Source organism: Phyllostomus discolor, chromosome 14, assembly GCF_004126475.2.
Source record: "Phyllostomus discolor isolate MPI-MPIP mPhyDis1 chromosome 14, mPhyDis1.pri.v3, whole genome shotgun sequence".
NCBI classification, from domain to species: Eukaryota; Metazoa; Chordata; class Mammalia; order Chiroptera; family Phyllostomidae; genus Phyllostomus; species Phyllostomus discolor.
This window is the reverse complement of record NC_040916.2, coordinates 6,314,057-6,336,012: the sequence shown is the minus strand read 5'-3', so window position 1 is coordinate 6,336,012 and position 21,956 is coordinate 6,314,057. Positions and strand designations below refer to the sequence as shown.

The window sequence follows — 21,956 nt, the reverse complement described above, 5'->3', positions numbered from 1 at the left end:
TTAAAAATTTGTTTAAAGCAAAGTCATGAAGGATATTTTTGTCTTCACCACTACTTTCTTTCCCTTGGGGGAAAAAACAATATACAAATTTACATTAGAAATAGTCCTTGTCTTTAAAGGAATATATGAAGTTCACTCCAAATGAACTGTTGGGTTTTATCTCTTATTCTGATACCTCTGTTAGATCCAGATGAGTCTACACTCCCATGTGTCCATAATTTATATCAAGTACATGTCCATTTAGATGAAGGGTGTCGCCTCAATATTTCCCTTAAAGATCTTTCTATCCCACACTATAGGGGGAAAAGTTTACAGTGGCCCTTCACATTATATGGAGGGGCCCAGCCTCATTGAGTAATGACCCATAGAGTTTTATTTTTCCAAAATTCATTTCTGATGGAGCCATTAAATTCAACCTAATGAACAATTTATCAGGTGATATTTTTACCAAAAGTGTGTTTACAGAATTTGTATTGAATGGATTGGGGATCTATTTTATCAGTGAGGAGGGAGGAACACTTATAAATGGAGGCTCTTCCCCATCTGTAACCTGAAGTCATCGTGGAATCAACCAGTCAACAGAGGACAGCAAAGAGGAGAGGAATAAACAAAAACTAGTGCTCCTCCCCGCTCAGGTTATGACAGGAGGTAAAAGGCAGCCTCACATCCAAACCCTACACTGTGAGGTGGGATTTCCATCATCAGCCTCACACCAAAGCCATAGACCCAGGAGAATAGTATGTGGCCAGGCCCTGGGGCACAGACTCTGGAGTTAGACCCAGGTCATATGGGGTGTATCCTGGTTCACCACATGAGAACTGTGTGTCCCTGGTCAAGATACTTAGTGCTCTAAACTCCTCTAAGCTTCAGTTTCCTATTTTATAAAATAAGAATAACTATACATGTCTTGCAGAATTGCTGAGAAGGGGCTTGGCTTATTGCCTGGACAGCACGTAATAAATATTCGGAAGGAATATTAGGAAAGACAGTGACAGAATTGGTGTTGCAGTGTGACTCTAACAGGACCAGAACTCCTAGAAGTCAAAACATCATTATAATAATGATGTAAAATTATAACAACAGATGACTGTATCATCTGGGATTTTAAGCCCCAGGGCAGAGGAAAGCCCACTGGACTTGGGCCAGCCCTTGGATGGGTTTTCACTGTGGCTCTTGGTAATAGTGGCACCTACAGCCACACTCAGTGGCCTGGGCTGCTTCTTTCCTCACCCTTAACTGTCTTCCTGGGAGGGACTCATTGGCTCCCATGACTTCAATCACCATCCATGAATCACTCAGACCTCTGGGCCCAACTGTCTCCTGCAGACACAAAACCTTATGTGCTCCATAAACTCAACTGTTCATAAAAATCTTATCCTTGTCCTATTCCCTCCCATGTAAAAGTTGAACCATTCAGGCCTGCCCCCTTTATTCTTGTTGCTAACTAGTGGAACTCAAGTGCTGAGCCTGGAAGAAGTTGGCAAAAGAAAGCAATATGAGAAGGAGATATTTTTTCTGTTTCCTGCAGCTGCAGAAGAGCAGGTATCTGCATCATGAAACAGACCTTGCAAATGTCCGTTTTTTCTAAGGAAGGAGTTGTGCCTGGACTTTAGAGATTTAGCTTTGCCAATTGAAAGTAACCTTTAACCCTAGAAAAATCTATAATTCTAACTGGTTATTTCAACAATTTTTTTTGTCTGTGATAATATTTAAATTAACATTTGTTTTTGAAAGGTATATTTATCAGGGTTTGTTTTTTTGTTTTTTGTTTTTTGCAAATCCAGAAATAAATGACCACTTTCCTCTTCTCTTGCAATCCTAAAAGTAAGCTAAACTTTTTGATTCTTAGATTTTTTAAATTTCAACATTATTGAGGTGTAAGTGACTAATTGTAGGTTATTTAAAGTATACATGTTGGTGATTTGACATACAGATGCACCTGCAAAAGGATCCCCCACTATCTAGTTAATTAACATATCCATCATCTCACATATTTATCTTTGACCTTTTTGGCCAGAACATTTAAGTTCTACTCTCTAGCAAAGTTAATTATACAATACAGTATTATCAACTGTAGTCACCATGTTCTACATTAGGTCCTCAAACCCACATCTCATAGCTCAACATTTGTACATTTTTACCAGCCTCTCTGTATTTCTCCCATCCCCATTCCCATCCCTAGCCCTGGCAACCACTTCTTAGATTTCGTACTGAAGCAAGCAAAAAAACATTTTTAAGTTATATTTTTCAAGGTTCAGATCAGTATTTCCCACTGTTTTATTTTTACCTCTCAGGCACCTTGAATCCAACAGATTCCAAACTAAATGTACTATCTTCCTTTGAAAGCTACGTGACCTCTGTGCTTTCTGCTTCAGCTGAAGTAATAATCTCCACACAGCCTCCCTGACCAGAAACCTGAGTCACCCTAGCTTCCTTGCTCTTGGCCCCTTGTCATATTCAGGGTGGCCTGGTCCTATCACGTTGGCCACAGCAGCAGTAGAATCTCTCACTCTCTTCTACACTACACTTCCATAGTCCAGGCTTAGGTTCTCATCATTTCCTTCACTTTACCCTAGACCACCATGAAAGCCTCCAAACATTTGTACCTAGCTTCCATATTGGTGTGGTTATAATCCTAAAAGTCTACTTACTTAAAAACTCTCATGGTTCCCAATTCCTTAAGTCCCCATACCTCTCCCTCTGCTTCTGCTCACTTAAACCATTGTGCTTCAACTTAATGAAAGTGCTTACCTTTTCTAAAACATATATTGGAATTATTTTAAACAACTTCAGCTATTTGCATAGAATGCCTCTTGTGCATGAATGCTCTTACCTCCAGCCTCGAGATCATATGTCCCCTCCTTGATGAAGAATTTCCCAACACCACCAAGAATTATACGTTTCTTTTATGTTCCCCTAGTGTATTTCTGATACCTTAATGATAGCATCACATTGTATTATATTCACCTTTGCCTCTTGAAGTAGATTGTAAGGTCTTGAAAACAAAGAAGTTATTCATTCAACTTTCTAGCCCCAACCTGCTATTATTGTATGTGGAAAAAATAGTTATCCAATAAATGTGAAATAAACGAAACTCAATTTAGTTTCCTCTTAAGAATAACTAACTGCCTTCCTGAGGACCAAATGAAATAATGTGTGTGAAGTGCTTTGTAAATTTTGAAGCGATACAGTGATCTGACTTCCCTTACTAGCTCTCAGGATGTGTGGTAGCTCTGTTGACCAGGTGCAACATTTGTGGTTCACCAGCCTACTCCTTGTGGTCCCACAGCAGAACCTGCACAGAACCCCGGAGGCCCCAGAGTGTGGAGAGGGAGGCTAGGACTTAGAAGCTGAGAAGACCTGGGTCTGAGTCCCAGCAATACCATCCCTAAGTCTGTGATCTTATAGAAGCTACCTCAGCTTCTTGGATCTCAGTTCCTCATCACTAAAACAATGACATTAAACTTAGATCACTTTTTATGCCCTCAAAAGTCTACAATTCTGAAACTGCCCATGGAAAAGCTATGACTTCCCTAGCATATGCCCCCAGATTTCAGTGATATCATCACCTCTTAAACTCTTATGGAAATCAAACCAACTCAAGAGCCATAGTCAGCACTGGTCAGTGCAGTAAAATTTGAGAGGCACTGGGAAAATTGTCATCCCCCAAATTTCTTCTTTCATTAGAGATTACTCTTTTAAGTTAGTGTGTTTTATCTAAACAACTCCTTTTAAAATTTGGGATAATATTTTCTCCAGTCTCAAGTGGAGTGTCTCCTTGCTTACACCTGCATTCTCAACTGTACCACTTTCAGACTCCAGAAAAAACTTGCTTCCACACTTTCCCTCCCATCCTAGAATGTCTTATCTATCAGCTCCACCTTCCTGTATTTATATTATATTCAAATGTATCTCTACACTTAATACAAACCTTCTTGATGCTTCTTTTTATCCTGGATACTCCTACTTTTTATTCTCCTCGTATCACTCTAGGTAGAGACAAGACAGGAGTCAACAAAAAGAAAAGCAGCTTAAGAATTAAAATGAACCCTGGCCGGTATGGCTCAATGGATTGAGTGCCAGCCTGAGAACCAAAGGGTCACCGGTTTGATTCCCAGTCAGGGCACATGTCTGGGTTGCAGGCCAGGTCCCCAACAAGGGGCACATGAGAGGCAACTGCACATTGATGTTTCTCTCCCTCTCTTTTTCCCTCCCTTCCCTCTCTCTAAAATAAAAAAATAAAATCTTTAAAAAAATAATTAAAATGAAGTCCAGGATAGTACTATGTCCTGCCCAACCAAAAAGAGCATTTCTAGAAGAAATGATAACCAACGTTGCCATATTCAAAGAGCAAGGGAGAGAAAGAAGTTAAGGAAGACTAAGACCTCTAACTTCAAAACTAGCTAGAGACTGAACAATATCCTCCTTATTATCAAATATAAAGGTTTTTACTGCCCATGGTAAAGGAGATATAGTAGAGTTAATAAAACTTCCAAGGGAAATTGCACCAATTTTCAGAATGTAGACTATGAAAACCAGGACTCCTTTGACCCCCTTTGGGAAGTCTGGCTTACTTCCTGCCTCAACTTTCCTACATTGATAGATAGTAAAAAGCAACAAACCAACACACTTGACTTTTACAAACAAGAACAATGTCTTCTTTTCTATTTCAGTTTACTTTATGAGTATATATTATTATTCCCCCATTTATAATTAAAAATTGAGGCTTAGTGAGGTTAAACTTACTCTTCAAGTCATGTTACACACTAATATACTGCTCCTGAAAATATTGCTGCTGAAAATACCCCCAAGTGTTTGTCTTACCCTTCCAATCGTGCACTCCTCAAAGGGCCAAACCACCAGCCTTTCTCCCAAGATACCCTAAGTAATCCACTGACCTGCAGGTAGCTGAAGAAGAAGTAGATGATTCTATCACAGTGCCTTGGATAGTCTCTCAAGGAAGAAAACTTCCTTGATCTCTAATAGTCCTAGTTCCTCCCCAGATAAGAGTTTACCAGAAAACCCTGAAGTTTGCTAGAAATTTCTCCACCAAAAAGTCCCAGAATTCCAGCCATGTGGTTGGCTGATCAGAGAGGGCTTAATAAAAATGGATGAGCAGGTTCAACTGGCCCCGTGAATGATTAACAACAGAAATACAGCACCAGTGTTTACCTAATCTCTTTCCTCTTCACTAGCCCTCATTCTTGATAATATGTTGCAATCATTTATTTCTCCTTGCCAACCATTTCCCCTAAATGAAAATGTAATGTGAATTTGATGCCAGAATTCTTTTTCTTTTCATAAACACAAGAGGTTATAAAAGATGTAATCAAGCTAACCTGGAAACCTTGACTAGCGGGGTTCAGACTAGGTTCACAGATATAATCCACTTTCCATGATGCTAGGTACAGCAGGCTTTCCTGGGGCTCAGTGACCTATGGTTGACTTTGCCCTATGCTCCTATGCTGGTTTCCAAGAAAGTACAAAAGGTGGGGGATTTAATACATTTCCTGAGTTCTTAATATGTGTCAAGTTGCCTGCAGCAACACTAGTACTCAGTGAATGTTAACTACTTATCACCCCTACTACTCCTAAATGCTGGGCACTAAATGACCTCCAGAAGTTATTGTGCCATTGAGTGCTTCTCAGAAGAATGCAATGAACAGCCAGGCATGATTGTTATCACGTAGATCCAGGAAGGATCCCAAACCCTGACATTATCCTGACAACTTTCCTTTTTCCTTTTTAAGATTTTATTTATTTATTTATTTTCAGAAAGAGAGGAAGGGAGGAAGAGAGAGAGGGAAAGAAACATCAATCAGTTGCCTCTCGCATGCCTCCAACCAGGGACCTGGTCCGCAACCCAGGCATACGCCTTGGCCAGGAATCAAACTGACAGACTTTTAGTTCACAGGCCGGCACTCAATCTACTAAGCCACACCAGCCAGAGCCATAGCAGGAGTTTTGACAGAAGATAAGACATCTGGGCTGAGCTTTGAATGAAAAGTAGAAATTATCAGATGAAAATGAGAAAGATATTAGAGTAAGAAAGAATATGGGCCATGTCACAAAGGTGAGATTGATTTACTGATCTGAAGAGAATGAGCCTGAAGGGAGAGTACAGATTGCACAGTTTTGAGAGCTAAGTTAGAGAAAATACCACCTTAAAGTTACTATTCAAAATACTATTTTCCAATCTATTGGAGTTCTTTACTTTCCACAGTGACTGGTTTAAATTTTTCTCTCTAGGTCACTAAATTGCCTAACTCTCAGCAGATGACCTTGCCTCCTAAAGTAGTAAAGTACTAAAAAAAAATCATTCTACATTAGCTTCTCTCCACCTCAAGTTTTCTCTCCTATTCACTCCTGCTTCAGAAGATTTGTTTGTTCTTTTCCTTATTTTCAATGTGTCTTTCATTCTGAAATGTTCCCTTAATCTTGCTGAAACTCCAAACACCATTTCACTTCTTTTGTGAGATGCTCAATTTCTCAAAAAAAGGCTCCTATGTTTCTTCCCTACTCTTTCTCACCAACCACTCCACACCCCTGCTTTTGGCTGCTTCCCACCATCCCTGGCAGACCTCTTTGAGGCCTGCTCTTGTTTCCAAGTCCAAAATTCCTTTAACTTATCTCTTATGATTTTCTCAGCAGCTCAGAACACTGCTCATCATCTCCTCTCTGAAACTCTCTTCTCCTTGGCTTCCATCACCCCAACCTTCCGAGTCCCCAACCTTACTAATTGCTCTTTCTTAGTTGTTGTTACCTCACTTCTTCCTTCTCGTCTCCAAATATAACTGGTTCTTCTTTTTAAAAACATTTTTCTTCACATCTTCATTTACCCTACCTGCTCCTCTGGCTTCATTTCCCACAAGAGAACTATCCCATAACCACATCTTCATCTCTGACTACTCTCCTAAATGCAGACTCATATCTTTGCTGCCCATGGGACACCTTACAAGCACCTTATTCAGCACATCCAAAGAGGCACTTCTTGTTTTGTGCCCAGAAGCTTCACCTTCTCACCCCAACACTAATCCAAGCTCTCAGTAATAAAATTTCAGGCACTCCTTCAAACCCTTCCTCTCCTTCATCCTCAAGCATTCAATCAGTTGACATGCTGTTCTTACTGGATTTTGCAATGTCCTTTCTATCTGCTGTTTCTTTTCTATTTCTACTGCCATCAAACCAGTTCAGGCATCGTCATCTCTTGTGTGGACCATTGCAGGGGATTTTCCGTTTCAGTTCTTTTCCTACTTCCACCTGCTGTAATGAAATATTGTGCTCTGTCCTCATCATTTCCTCGCCTGAAAGTCTTTCATCTCTACCCACTGCCTACCAACTAAAGTTTAATTTCTCTAATACACCCTTTAAAAGTCTCTGTAAACTCACTGTAATGGATCTTTCTAGCCTTTTCTCTCACTTCCCATGCTTTATCCAGGCCAATTCAGACGATGAGCTATTCTCTAAACAGGCCCCATATTCCCTGCCTCTTCATAGAATCTCTTAAAAATTAACATTAAAAACTCAATTTAAAAGATTAAAGAAGTTTAAAAGAATATACACCTGTAATTTCACCATTTAAGACAACCGTTTTCATCTGTGCCTAGTATTACCTGATCTTTTCTATAAGAATAAAGGTTTTAATAAATATAATCATACATATTTGTTATTCTGTATTCTTTTTTAGATTATATTTTTAAGATTTTCTATCCAGAATTAACCCTATAAAAGGCTGCATTACATTTGATGTATCATAGTTTATTTAAATTTCTCCAAGATTGGACATTTTAAATGCTCACAAGGTCTTGCTACTGCAGACAATCTAGGCAAAAATATAATGAATAGCTTCAAATTTTAAAAAAATTTTGCTCAAGTTAGATAAATCCTAGGATTGACTAAAAATCTCATGACTCTCTTAATACATTGCTCAATTTTTTTCCATTTGGAATGTCTCCTCCCTAATCGTTGTCTCTAACTCCCTAATTTTTAATGGCTCAAATAACTATGACCTTTTCCTTGAGAATTTTCCCACCTCCTCCTCTCCCCAAATGGAAGTCATCCCCCTCACCTATGAGCTCCCATAGCACAGAGTTCTGTGGAAGTGTTTACTTCATTCTTACCATCATGATTTAATGACATGGTTATCTATGTCTTCTGTCTACTTAAAGACTGTGAGCTATTTGAGAGTCCATCTTCGTCCTCCTTTGTAACTTCACCTAGAGATTTTCTATTATTTCAAGCTCTCATATATTTTGTTTGTATTTTACCCAGATTTCCCTGTGTTTTAAGTAAAAGGCAGAATATGAGATGAAAGAAGCCTGTGATATCAGCTCAGTATGACATCTTGACAGGAAAACCTTGGGATTCTAGTTGTCTTTTGCCCTCAAAAAAAGAAAAGAATATATAGTGTCAAGCAGAAGTAAGGCCTGCTTGAATGTTGTTGATAGGGTAATAATCTGGGTGTAATAATTTATAGTTTTAATTTGAGCATTTCACCTAAAAGGTCATATGGTGTGCTTGAATGTGACATTGTTATGTTATAGAATTCCATCCTTGCGATTTTGTAATACAAGATTTGGGGATAAAAAATGGGATTATTTGTGCCAGACCCTGTACTTACTTGTGCTGCACCATCTCAAATTTACCATGCAAGGTGGGTTTCATCCCAAAGGCAGTGAACAACATTACTGCAGAAGATTTGGAAACCTGGCTTCACAAACAGAACATAGGGGAGACTCAGGAGAGAGTCTAATTCAACTTTTTCCTCAATGGGTCATTTAAGATACAACTGTTCTGAGTCCATTTTCCCAAAATGAAAGGTTAATTTTCACCTCATAAGTTTTAGTTAATCTGAGGTGAATTTTTGCCTCATCATTCCTGTCTCATATTAATATGAGGCATACCTCTTAGCTATGATCTGAGCTTCCCACTTTCTTTACAAAAACAGGAAAATAAACCCTTCACTCTCCATTAATGTGTTGCAAATTTTGGTCTTAAACAGACAACCACCATATTTGATCTTCCCATACAATACACACATACCCATACACACAGTGCACTATACAACTGCAGTTGATCACTATGAAGTTGCTTTTCAGTCCAATAAGAGAAAATTCCAAAATTGATTTCAGAACCAAGAGGGAAATTTATTCATAGGTACATTTTGTTTACCCAGTCTGCTCAGATACAATGTCAGGAAAACATTTTTGCCTCCAACTCAGCTTTCTTCACTTCCAGAAAAATTTTTACTTCCTCCATTGTTAAGCCACTTTCCTTTAATCTTTGCATAAAGTTCTCTGTGGCTTTGCAAAGTTCTTTACTCTCTTTAAAGGCAAGCTGAAGAAAGAAAAAAAATTGTAAATTACAACTAAAGAACTGAGACCCAGCTCAATACCCTGAAGATGAACAGTGCACAGGTCCCTGAACAGGGAGGGGCTCAGAACCAGACTAACTTAAGTAGGGACCTGGGTCTTAAACATGATGCTTAAATATACTTATTAGTATCCCAGGAATAAATATAAACTGAAAAAGAGGCCTCAATGAAAATTGATCTGTCACTGTGTTTTAGAGTCTAGAAGAACTTTAAAGACTTTTCACAGCAATACTTCCAAGTCAAAGACATGAGTTTATTTATGTTCCTAGCTCTATAAAGCACAGAAGACAACAACTCCTACCAGTGAGTATTAGTGATAGTGGTGGCAAATGGGAACTACAATTTATAAAAAGTTTTAAGTTACTAGTTTATGAGCCCCATTCTACAATCAGGCCAAGGCCAAGCCATTCAAAAACATCCCAAATTAAACAGATATTTACTAAGCACATGCCAGAAGCAATGCCAGGCCCTGGAGATACAGCTGTGAACAAGACAGGCAAGAGCCTAATACCTACAAGTGCCTTCTCATATTCAATCTGAAGAGCTGGTTTGGGAGGTTCTTGGATCAATTCACAGGCTGGAAGTTCACTGTTCCACTCTCCATCAATGCATTGCTGGTCTCGTGTGCCCACCAAACGGTATCTGAACAGGAATTAGAATGGCAACAACACTAAGCCTTTCCACCTTCTCACTTAGGCAAAAGGCTGGTTTAGTGTTGTTGTATCTCAATGTTTCATATTGTGATAGATCTCATCTCTCTACCCCTGATACAAAAAGCATGCTTAAGTTATTTCAGTATTACAAAGCAGTAAGGAATAAAACCACTCCCCTGAGGCATGGAGAGGACCCAAGTGATGAATCAACCCGTACAAGAGGCAGAAGTGACAGATTCTGCATAGTGTGCTTACACAGACAGTTTTTGGGTGGGGAGGGTAAAGGAAGAAGCTCTTTATTTAGTAACTTTAAAAGCCATCTATCATCTGTGTTGTAAAAAGGAGAAGAAAACTAAATAGAGACAGCCTTCGAATAATCTTAGTGAGCTGGCTAAAAAGGACGTGCAGCTTTTAATCAGAAAAAAACATGAGAGTTGACTGCAAAGTTTGTTGGGGGTATAGAATGAGAAAAAAAGTGATACTTTAATTAGGATAAACAGGAGAATTAGTCTATCTTCTGCTGATTGGGTGGAGCTGGAAGTGGGCTAAGGCAGCTCTCAAAATTAGAATGCTTTCAGAATCTCGAGCAGCAGGGAATCAGGGGACTAGCTTGAGACTGACTGAGACATTCCCCAAAACAATGCTACTAGTTAATAGGCAAGATCATGTAGTTGAAAGGCTGTATACACTTACCCTTTTTCACATTTATAAGTAATGGTAGATCCTGAGCTGAAATCGCTTCCTTCAAAATAGCCATCAGCTGGATATCCAGGAGGGCCACAGTGTTCTGAGAGACAGAGGTATAGGATTGACAGTTTCGAAGTCCAGTTACAGTCAATTAACAGCACCCCTAAGTGTGACTGTCTATGCCAGCACCTGCCATCTTTATAGCAGCACACGTGGGATCTAGGGACATGGTCTCCATTCATTTCCTTCTGGTTAAAATCATATTTGTTCACAGAAAAAAACCCTCCTGGCTCATCCTAAGTCATTAGTGATTTGAGAGTATCTTCTGATTGGCAGGAGCTCAAGGAAAGAAAGTTTAAGTTATAGAAATGCTAATTGCCAGTGCACAAGAAAGGAAAATTTAGATCATAAGTAGAAGTAGAAGAAGTAACTCCCTGACACAGGAGATAAATACTGTGAGCTCAGATGGAGGTTGACATCCTCTGTGGGACAAAATTATACAATGTGAGAGCTTCGTCAAAAAAGAACAGAGCTGTGAGCATTGAAAATGAGTCTGTAACAGAACTGTGGAATGAGAGCTGGAGGAGGCACTAGATGTTGTGAGTTTTGGTTCTGGCTTTTCCAATAACCATACGGCATGAAAGAAGTCATTCTGTCCCTCTTGGCTTCCTTTCTAACCTGTAAGTTGAGCAGGTTAAGTGATATTATCTCGAAGGTCTTCTCAGCTCTGAGACTGAATCTAAATATGTTGATTAAGATAAAAGATGAAATCAAGAATAATTATATAGGTGTAATTATTTACTGAAACATAAAGGTCTTCAACACAAATAGCTGAGTAAAAACAGCAAAACATAAAAAGAGTATATATAATACAGGGTCCAGCACAAATAATGCCCTTTTTTATTACAAAAGCGTAAGCATGGAATTCTGTAACATAACAATATCAAAGTCAAGCACACCATATGACATTTTAAGTCATATGTTCAAATTAAAATTATAAATTATTACACCCATATTATTGCCCTGCCCACCACACTCAAGCAAGCCTTACTTCTGCTGGACCCTGTATAATACTATTTTTGTAAAACACCATTACACAAACATATATGAATAAAAATGACTGAAAATTATATATCAAAGTACTCTGTTATCACTGGGTTGTTGGTTTATAGGTAATTATATGTTTCCTTTTTTTACTTTCTGAATTTTTTTTACAACAAAGATACATTACTTGAGCATTGCTAAAAAATCAAAAACTGAGTTCAAAAGAGGAAAGGAAAAAGAATTTTAATGAGTTGATTAAGGAACTCCAGTTTAGATAGGGTTTTCCTGGTGACTTAAGGGTACCGTTTTTTGTTTTGTTCTATTTTGTTTTTTTTTTTATCCTCACCAAGGACATTTTTTTATTGCTTTTAGAGAGAGAGGAAAGCAGAGAGAGAGAAAAAGAAACATCAATTAAAGAGAGAAACATAAACTGGTTGCCTCCCATATGCACCTGGACCAGGGATTGTATGCACCTGGACTGGGGAGTGAACCCACAACATAGGTATGTCCATGACCAGAAATTGAACCCACAACCTTTTAGTTACAAGACAATGTTCCAACCAACTGAGCCACGCTGGCCAGGTATAAGGTACAGTTTTGAACTGAAGGAGATGATGTGGATCTTAGGTCTAAACAGAAAAGAATCTGCTTTATTTGGGGACCTATGGAGCTCTCCCTAGAACTGGGCAATGAACTAATAAAAGTACAGAGATCCTGAATTTTGGAGCTAGGGCAGAAACTACTGAATTAAAGGAGAGTAAAATAGAGCCTACAAAAAATAAACACTTTAAACCTGTGTCAAGCTAATGATGTAAATAATTTTATATATTTTAACTTAACAGCATGAAGTATATAATATGTAAGTTTTAAGTAACCCTAAACTCTCTAAATAATATATATAGTTTGTACTTTTAAACTGCCTGTTTATTACTTTAATAGCTATTACCAAAATGCATCCAAAGATTGATATCACTTTCACTGAGTTAAGTGGCTACTGCCTCATATATTGAATATTAGATGAAATCAGTTTTTAGCTAATCTGATCAGTAAATATTTTTATCTAATTTTAATATCCATTTCTCTAATTATTAGTAGGGTTTCATATTTCATAAATTTGAGAAATGTAAATAATCTGGGGATAATTTTGGAATTTTCTATCTGTAAACTTCTTCTACAGCACTAAATGTTTCCCTAAGGTTCTTGTTTACCATATGATCCAGCACTTTTACCCCTCAGTACTTACCTGAGGGAGTTAAAAACATGTCCACCCAAACACCTGCACACAATGTCTACAGCAGCTTTATCCATAATTACCAAAACCTGGAAGCAGCCAAGATGCCCTTCAGAGGTGAATGGATAAATAAACTGTGATTCATCCAGAAATGACATAATATTCAGCAATAAAAAAAATGAGCTATCAAACCATGAAAAGACATGGATGAACCTTACATGCATATTATAAAGAGAAATAAGCAAATCTGAAAAGGCTACATACTACATGATAACAATTATATGACATTCTAGAAAAGGCAAAACTATTGAAACAATAAAAATACCAGTGCTTGAGAGTGGTGGGAGAAGTAGAGAGATGAATAGGCAGAGCATAGAGGATTTTGAGAGCAGTGAAAAGACTCTGTCTGATACTATAAATGATGGATATATGTTATTATGCTTTTGTCCAAACCCACTGAATGTACCCACCAAAAATAAACCTCATAACCTACAGGTTTGGGGTGATCATGTGTTAATGTAGATTCATCCTTGGTAAAAAATGCACCATTCTGGTGAGTTATGTTGATAATGGAGGAGGCTATACGTGTGTAGGGGTAGGGAGTATATGAGAAATCTCTGTACCTCCCTCTCGGTTTTATTATAAAACTACTCTTTAAAAAATTTTCTTTAAATAAATAAATTTACAGTGTTAAGGTATATACTGTTCCAAATTAAATTTTTAAATTAATTTTTTGTTTCATTTTTTTAATGTAAAATTCTGGTAAGGATTACACTGTAATACCAAGTCTGCCCATACAGGACCATGGCATAGCTTTTCTTTTACTCAAGTCTTATTTTATGTCCTTCAGTAAATTTTCATATAGGCCTCATTGATGGATTTTTTTTACATTTCAGTATTCACCTAATAATTATTACTAGAAAGTAAAATATTGATTTCTCATAGTATTTTGTATTCAAGAATAAAGTTTATAGGAGAATTTTGAACCTGTTAAGTATATTTTCCAACTAATGATAGCCTGTGAGTCAGCAATCACTCTAGGAATCTATACTATAGAAATAATATTAAGGTTTATGTATGTGTATACATACATATAATAATATTTTAGCATTGTTTGTAGTAGCAAAAATATGAAAATAACCATCAATATGAGAGAAGTAGAACAAGTTATGGCATATCTACATGCAGTTATTAAAAAGGAGAAAATAGAGTTATACACACTGATCTTTAAAAGATTTCCATGTATATTGTTATATAAAAAGCAATTTTTTAAATATGTATAACAAAGTTCCATTTTTGGAAGTCTGTGTGTAGGTAGTATGTATGAGCATTTGTTTATTTACTATGTCTGCATAGGAACATGTATAAAGGACTCATGGACAAAGAAAATGGGGGGGCAGTGCGGATTGAATGTGGGAGGTGGGTGTGGATAGGGCAGGGGGAGAGTAATGTGGGGAAAAGAGGGACAACTATAATTGAACAATAATAAAAAAATCACCCTACTCAGGGAGATAGCAGAAAAAAAATGTCTGCATAAGTATTTTTAAAAAGGCATGAAATAAACGCACCCAACCAATGACCTCTAAGAGCTGTGCGTATAGTGATAGAGAAGGTACTTTCAATTCTTATTTTATATAATTTTGTAATGGATGAGTTATGGTCTTTTTTTTATATTTTTGTGCATTTTTCAAATAAAACTTTAAGTCAGTATCTTGAAATAAAAGACAATAGTCAGATGTCCCAAACTACTCTGTATTGGACCTAGTAGAACAGGAATCCTAGTTGAGAAAAGAAAAAGAGTGTTGTTTACTATTTAGATGCTGCTCACTTCACTGCAATACACTCCCTGAACTGAGGCTCTGGTCTGTGGGCTCCACTTGTTTCTTGGTTGACTTTTAGATCCTAAACCCTTCCCAGATATAAAAAAAAGAGGAAAGTATTGAAGAGATATGGCAAATGCCTAAAGTGTCACTTCTGATCAGCATCTTTGGGATTTGCATTTGTTTCTGCTGTACTTACTGCTTCTGCAGACTGGAAGAGGTGGCACCCAGGTGTGGTCCTCTCCGCACTGGCTCCAATTGCTGCCCTTGAGGATGTACTGCTCATTGCACTTTAACGTGATTTTGTCACTCACATTCACAGGCCCCAGGGCACTAACCTCACCATTTACCAGCACAGGGTCAGGACAGTGGCCCACTGGAGAAGAAAACAGGCAGTGATCTGAAAGGGCCAGGATGAAATCCAACACAGCAAACACTAGACCTCTCCCACGCTTCACTGAGAATACAGGAAATTACAACTAAAAGTGCACTTTTTTAGTGGAGACTGGCACATGGTACCAAACCTTATCAATATAGGATGTGGTACTGCATTGGGTTGCCTATGTGAGTGGGTTGGCCTAAGTGAGGCAGAAACAGTCTTGGTCATGCACAAGAGTGACAACTGGCAGTTGAACTTCTAAAAGTAATTAAGCATATAATTGGAAATTACCAATAGCATGTTCCTCATCCTGTTATGTAAAGCATTGCTCAAAACTCTTGAGCCTATGTTTGAAGCAAATGTTTCCTTCCCCTTTATCCAGCCAAATATATACATTACTCATCATTTTTAACTTCATTTTGTTCTCCCAAGTGGAAAAACAGGAGAGAATGCAGAGAGATGTGGATTTGGTCATATGAATAAAAAGCAAACATGTCGCTGTGCTTCATTCTGGTATAAAAGAAAACTAATCCAACTATTCCTAAAAGCAGTAATAATAAAGAGAATCCAGACTACTTCTCCATCTCTACAGCCAGCACAAATGCGTTTTGTGAACCTGAGCAAATCACTTGGATTTCAGTTACCACATTTGTAAAATAAGAACATAAATATTTCCCAGTTCAAAGTTACATAATAATGAAATAAAATGGTATGATATATTTACTTCAAAATAACAATGCAAAGCAGAATTGTAGATGAAGAAAGATTAGTTGTGTGTGGATACTTACTGAAGCTGGGTGATGAGGACATGAGTTCATTTTCCTCATCTGTTTTTTGTGTAAGTTTAAAATTTTTATAATATACTATTGCAAAATTTTTATAATATAAAAATTCTAAGGCAGTATGGTATTAAATAAATTGTAGCCTCCCAAAAGTCATTTTATTATATGACAGAAATTCTTTCCTTCTTGTAGGGGTGATTGAGTCTATAAGAGCTGATCATGTACCATCTGAAAGAAGTTCCATCACTAGAATGCATTAAAAATGGATTCCTAAAAGTTGGGAATTTTTTCTTATAAAGTGTTAACATGGACTACTGGAGGCAGGATGTGAAAGAATACAGTGGGATGACAAGATAGACAAAGAAGCAGAAAGATTAAACTTACAGCGGCACTTGGGAATGGAGGCGTTCCATTCCTTAGAGGCATTGCAAAAAAGGTTTCTCTCTCCTACTAGGTGGTAACCCTTAAGACAAAAGTAAGCCCCCCAAATTTGTCCTTTCATCTCTTTTGCAACAAATACGCTGTTGTCCACTGGGGGAAGTTCTGGACAGCTCTCCGCTGGAAGGAAAATGGAAACAGATTCACCTAGGACATCCTGTGCTGTGAGGAAGCCCTCATTAGATCCCCTCCCCCAACTTTGACTATCCTCTTGCTGGATTAGTGATTCTGATTCCTTGTGCTCTTCCATGTCCATGTCCATCCACATCCCTCCCTACCCAAGAATTCCCAAAGATTTGTTTTCAAAAGGATAACAGGGATTTCACTCAAATTCAGCCATAAGTTGTCCACTCCTAAAGAAACAATCCCCTTTCCAAATGGCAGTCCTGAGTTTATAACATACAAGGCCTCTCCAGATTTTGACACTGGTACTGTTTTTGCTCCTAGAAGGGAAGGCAAAAGTAAACAGGTAGCCACCCACTGACAGAGCAGGATTGTCATGAAATATTTACTAAGCCCCTAATGTAGTTCAGAGAATTCAGCCAAGTAATTTAAGATTTTTCAGTAAGGCAAATGCATTTCATTGATTTAAATTTTATTAGAACCCTAGACAGAATGCCTCATAACCTACAAACTGATAGCAAATGCCTTGAAAATCGAGCTTAAGAAAAGTATACATACCATCTGAGCCAGAAATCAGCCACACAACCACAAGAGAGCACACAAACCGAAAAAACATCTTGTGATCAATTGCTTGACCCAGGCTGGAATTAACCCAGCCAAGACACCTGGTTTGGGTCAAAACAGATCTTCTAACACTGCTTAAGATCAGACCAACCAACCACTGGTCTCCTAGAGAAGTGGTTGTATTGATTCCTCTTCCCTGGAAAAAATGAAAGAAAAAAATCTTGTAACAGGAAAAAAGAACAGCTGTAAGGAATTTGGCACAGGGAGGGACTTTGTAAAACCACAAAGGGGTGGTAAAATTGCTGGCAGTTTTAAAACTTAGTTTCAGAAATTGCCCAGGCAAAGCCAGTTGACCAGTCCCTTTGAACTACAGGCTTCCACCAACAGAAGCGGGCCAATGGTCTTGCCATGACCTTCACTTCTGTCAATATTTGCCAATGTTTAAAGTCTACCTTCTGAAACCCTCTTTAGCATTGTGGGTGGAGGCAGGGGTGCCAATCCCTGATGCTTTCCCAAGCAAAACCCAACTTCAGGTGCTAGTCCATACCCCTTTCTCAAATACCAGATACCCTAAGGCTGTGAGCGGCCCTGAAGACTGAAAGCCCAAGGAATTCAGCTAACCTTACCTGTCTCTGATCTTTCAGATTTATGGCTTTCCAACAAGGAGCTGGTCCTGATTAATTCCAAACCTCACGAGAACTCAAAAGTCCTGCCGCGACACATTGTCCTCATCGTAGCCAGGCCTGTGCCAAGCTTCCCATTCTGTGGGCCTTTGTGGGGCAGGATTTGGCCTGAGTTTAGAGTCAACAAAATGAACTCAGAGAGATGAGGAGAATGCTTTTGTCTCAGTTTCTTTGGGGCTTTCATAGCTTCTTGTTCATGACTATTACAGCAGTTAGCTGGCTGTCCATGTTCCAATTATAAAATTGGGGTAAAGTTTGTACAAAATTTTAGGTATAAAAATAGTTAATATAAAGCATTATAATAAATATAAAACAAGGATATGGTAAGGTCTCAAGTGTCATTCTCTTCCGTACCCATTAGCATTACTTTGTAATGACTTGTTCATGTCTTTCTCCCACACTAAACTGTTAACTCCAGGGCAGGTAGTGTGCCTCATGTGTGTGTGTGTTCCCTTCCTCTGTATTCCAGAATGCAAAGGAGAATTACCTGCTAAATGAATAAAAGACAATGTAGAATAGATAAAAAAAACACACTCATCCAGAAACTCTACCCCTGCCTCTCAAATCCACACTGATAATTTATCATTTAACGTATACTGTCTTTAAGGTTTTTCCAAGTCTTCTATTTGGTTCACTAATATATGAGTTCCTAGAGTGAAAACACTTTTTAAAGTATAATTGTCAAAAAGTTAGCAACATGTCACTCATGTAAATATAAAATAAGTATGTGTCAAAGATTTTCCTCAAGTCAATTAATGAATGGACCATTAAAATGCTACACCTAGTTCAAAAAAGAACTTGGGCAACAAAGATTTACATACAGGCAGTCAGGCAAAGTCATTCTGAAATCACTTTTTCAGTAGATGTAAAACTGGTTTTCATCATACAGGGCAACAAACTAACATTTGGAAATAGCTTTTCTAATTGATGAGAATTAATTGAATCTATTGGACAAAATTCACTTGCTTTGCTGTGATCAGAATGTTCTCAGAAAAGAATCACTTCCATTCCTACTCATCTTCTATAAATTAACCTCTATCTTTATAGTTATAAATAAAGCCTAGTTAATAGAAAGACAACCAAAGTTATATGCTGATGAGGATCTGGCTCGTGGGGTCCGCCACATTGTGGATGAAACACAAGACATTCACACAGACTCCTGAGTCCGGTGGAGGAAAAGGGCGAGCATGGCTTTTTCTCTCAAGAGGAGAAAAAAGCCGTGGCCTCTGTCATGACAGGCCTTTATTTCTTTTCTCTGGGCGCATTACATGACCCTCATTTACCATGCACAGGTTCGCTTTAGGTGGTTCCCTTTTACAGAAAACAAAGGAGCCAATGCTGATAATCACATCACAGAAGGATATTTGCAAATGAAAAGGGAAAAGTGGTTGAACCAGTTACACTCATCCTTGGAAGGTTTAGCATGGATTTTAGGAAGTTACTTTGCAGTAAATGTTTGCTGCTCAATTCAATGTGAGGGAGTTTTAGCAAAAGCAAGTCTCAAAGTGGCCTAGGTACAGTGCAGGCCTGATTCCCCATGGGAGAACCTATCTGTGGGTGTGGGTCCTGTGCATCTCCGAGTGGGAGCTGGGCCCATGCCATGCAGAATGGTCTCCTACAATACACCTCTGTGTAATTTCTAGAGAATTGATAATCCCCAGAGAGGGTCTACTAAAGAATACTCAATAATCCCCTGAAAAATTTCTCTGGTGATCCTTTTTCACTTGGTTACAAGTTTTGAGTTATTTTTCTAATATAACACATATTCAAATTCTTGAGGAAGATATATATCCCAGTACCTAATACACATAGTGATTGTACAACAAATTATTTTCAAAAGTAAAATAAAGTTTTATCTATTTCTAAATCTGGGCATAAAATAGAGTATTACAGGAAATAATTGCAAATAACTTTCATCCAATGGTTTATTTCAGATTCAGAATTATTAGAACTTTACAAAGGTACTCTATTTCTTATAATATTGTCTTACTAATATTTCTCTATGAAATGTATAATATATTTATACTAAGTGGGATACATACAGACTATAAATACCCTCAAAGTTCAGGTCAGGTTTTGCTGTCAAATAAACTAGAAGAAAACTTTGTTTTCAAACCTATTTAGATTTTGTGATTTCATAAGGGACTATAGAATTACATGTATTATTATGTGTGTCCAAGTTTAAATAAATTAATAAATGAGCATTGTAGACACTTCTAGACCTTTGAATATTAAGTATAATTTGATCTAATCCAGTGTTCTGGAGAACTAGGGTAATAGATCAAGTGCAGAATTTATAAAACAGGGTGAATAATGCCAGACTCTCCAGCCTTCTACAAATGATGGGCCCAGAGACTCTTTCCCGTCCCACCCATAAATTCTCAAAGGCAATGAATGAGAAAGGGGAGATCCTAGGAAGTCAAAACTGAATTTAAACAATAAGGTAAGCAGATCACTAACAAAGAAAACCCAAACAGGTCAACAAGATGTGTTCTGAATGTGGGCTGGATGGTCAATGAAGGTCATTAACTTTTCTGAGCCTAGGTCTCATTAGATTTGGAATGCTGCTTCCCAAGAGTCCCTCTGCTTTTGAAATTATGTCACTTAATTGCAAGATAAATTCCTCTATAGAATCTGACCTGGTTTTCACAGATAAGTTATTGCATACAACCAACAAGAGCATTTAAATGCCTTTGGGAATTCAGAAGAGAGTTCTGCCTCTAATGATTAAAATAACACAGCTCGCATGAGCTTACTGAGAATAAAATAAGACTGTGTCTTGAAGTTTTTCAGAAAAATAAAATATCACTCTCTATAATTACTACAATCCATTCAAATTCTTAAATATTCCACAAGACCCAGCAAAAAAGAATGTGAACATTTCAGAATTTCATATATTCTCCTCCTCTGCTTAAAAAAGTTAGTATCAAATGGATATCTCTTGACTTTTTTATGTCAAAGAAAGGGAGATGGTGAGTGTGTGTGTATTATCAAGCTCCTGGTTTGGTACCCTGCCTTTCAGGGATGGGTTTCAGGAACTTATGACCTCCAAAAACTGAATGCAAAACTTATATGTGTACCTTTTTCTGGGGAGTCTTTGGCTTTTACCAAATTTTCAAATAAGTTCAAGACAAAGAATATAGGTTGGATAGTGCAGAATACATCAAGACCATAGTACATAAAAACAAGTGATAGCCAGACTGACACAGGAAGGGCCAGAAGGGTTGTCACCAACCAGGACAAGCTAGTGAGCCTGAAGGCTGACCCTCCTAACAGTGAGTCCCCAAGGAAGCACCTGGAGAGGTTTAAGACATTATATAATAAATAAGGTTACAGAAATCAAGCAAGTAATGGAGCACTTTTTGAATAGTCATTTTCTAAGCCTGATATATTTGTTAAGTTTCCAGCTATATACAAAAATAGTACTATGTTGTGTTTGTCGAGCCCTCACCATTCCAAATCTTATGGTTTACCTTGTTCTGAGCTATGGGCTTTGATAAAAACTCCACCAATTTCAAGATGGACCGCTCAATAAGGGTGTTCGTTCACCTATTTGTAAAACAGGATGAATGATGCCACACCCTCCCAGCCTTCTAGAAATGATGGGCTGATTGCTGAATAAGAAAACATTTGCAAAGTTGCTTAGTGATCTAAGGAAATTACACCATTGACAACCTCATTATTGTTACTCCTCCACATATATTGCTAAAGCTCAGTATATTTAGCAATACTTAAAACCACTGTGTCTCACTTTATTGCAAACTTGAAGAATTGATAAATCATTTTCATCCTATCAGATGCCTTGGACTATAGAACTTACAATTGTTCTACTGTTATTATGAACATTTCATTTTATCTCTATTGCTACTGACCCTAAAGAGAGTGTTCAAAGTTTCTTTACCATAAACATTTACATAACTATTACCTAATCATGGTTTTGGTCAAGGTTATTCATAAAAGGGAAGGCATTCCCAATAGGGAGGGATGGGTTCCAGAACTGCCGTTTACTTTTTCCTTTCCAATAATAAACTCCATAAAAAGGACAGGGACTTTAACTTAGCTATTGTATGGCAACCAAACGGTAATCATTGAATATTTGTTAAATAAATTAATAAAGCTTTAGAATGTCAATAATGCACAACTGCAATGATCCCACTGATATCTTGACATGCAAATAAA

General features: G+C 37.8%; 2 protein-coding genes across 13 annotated transcripts in view; both read right to left on the bottom strand.

Annotated features, from left to right (window-relative positions):
* Positions 1 to 5,110, bottom strand: part of C4BPA (complement component 4 binding protein alpha) — a 42,680-nt gene extending 37,570 nt beyond the window's left edge. For 2 of the 7 annotated variants that reach the window (XM_036015891.1, XM_036015890.1), the window contains exons 1-2: positions 4,899 to 5,110; positions 3,932 to 3,989 (exon numbers count right to left, since the gene is read on the bottom strand). Coding sequence is in view for 1 of the 7 variants with exons in the window: in XM_036015887.1 (XP_035871780.1) it covers positions 3,210 to 3,253 (44 nt within the window). In the remaining 6 variants the exon portion in view is untranslated. Of the gene's footprint in view, positions 1 to 3,209; positions 3,325 to 3,931; positions 3,990 to 4,898 lie in introns of those variants that run through there. The other 5 variants (XM_036015889.1, XM_036015888.1, XM_028530792.2 and 2 more) reach the window with 3 other exon arrangements.
* Positions 5,111 to 9,124: 4,014 nt separating this feature from the next.
* C4BPB (complement component 4 binding protein beta) lies at positions 9,125 to 18,818 on the bottom strand. Of its 6 annotated transcripts, XM_036015435.1 has the most exons (7): positions 17,721 to 18,818; positions 17,089 to 17,290; positions 16,354 to 16,527; positions 15,008 to 15,184; positions 10,720 to 10,813; positions 9,889 to 10,015; positions 9,125 to 9,336 (listed from the first exon to the last, which is right to left on the bottom strand). In XM_036015435.1, the coding sequence occupies exons 2-7, from the start codon at positions 17,144 to 17,146 to the stop codon at positions 9,193 to 9,195; spliced, it is 774 nt and encodes a 257-aa protein (XP_035871328.1). In that variant the 5' UTR covers positions 17,147 to 17,290; positions 17,721 to 18,818; the 3' UTR covers positions 9,125 to 9,192. The 6 variants fall into 6 exon arrangements, with proteins under 6 accessions (XP_035871328.1, XP_035871329.1, XP_035871330.1 ...); XM_036015436.1 differs by lacking the exon at positions 17,721 to 18,818 and having other exon boundaries at positions 16,354 to 16,524; positions 17,089 to 17,683; XM_036015437.1 differs by lacking the exon at positions 17,721 to 18,818 and having other exon boundaries at positions 9,895 to 10,015; positions 17,089 to 17,682.
* Between the last annotated feature and the right edge of the window lie 3,138 nt (positions 18,819 to 21,956).

Excerpts from the sequence above, each read along its gene's own strand:
- C4BPB (XM_036015435.1), bottom strand. The coding sequence starts at position 17,146 with ATGTTTTTTCGGTTTGTGTGCTCTCTTGTGGTTGTGTGGCTGATTTCT. Across the intron at positions 16,528-17,088 it reads GCTGATTTCTGGCTCAGATG|CGGAGAGCTGTCCAGAACTT; the intron begins GTATGTATACTT and ends TTTTCCTTCCAG. Across the intron at positions 9,337-9,888 it reads TTGAATATGAGAAGGCACTT|CTTGCCTTTAAAGAGAGTAA; the intron begins GTAGGTATTAGG and ends TTCTTTCTTCAG.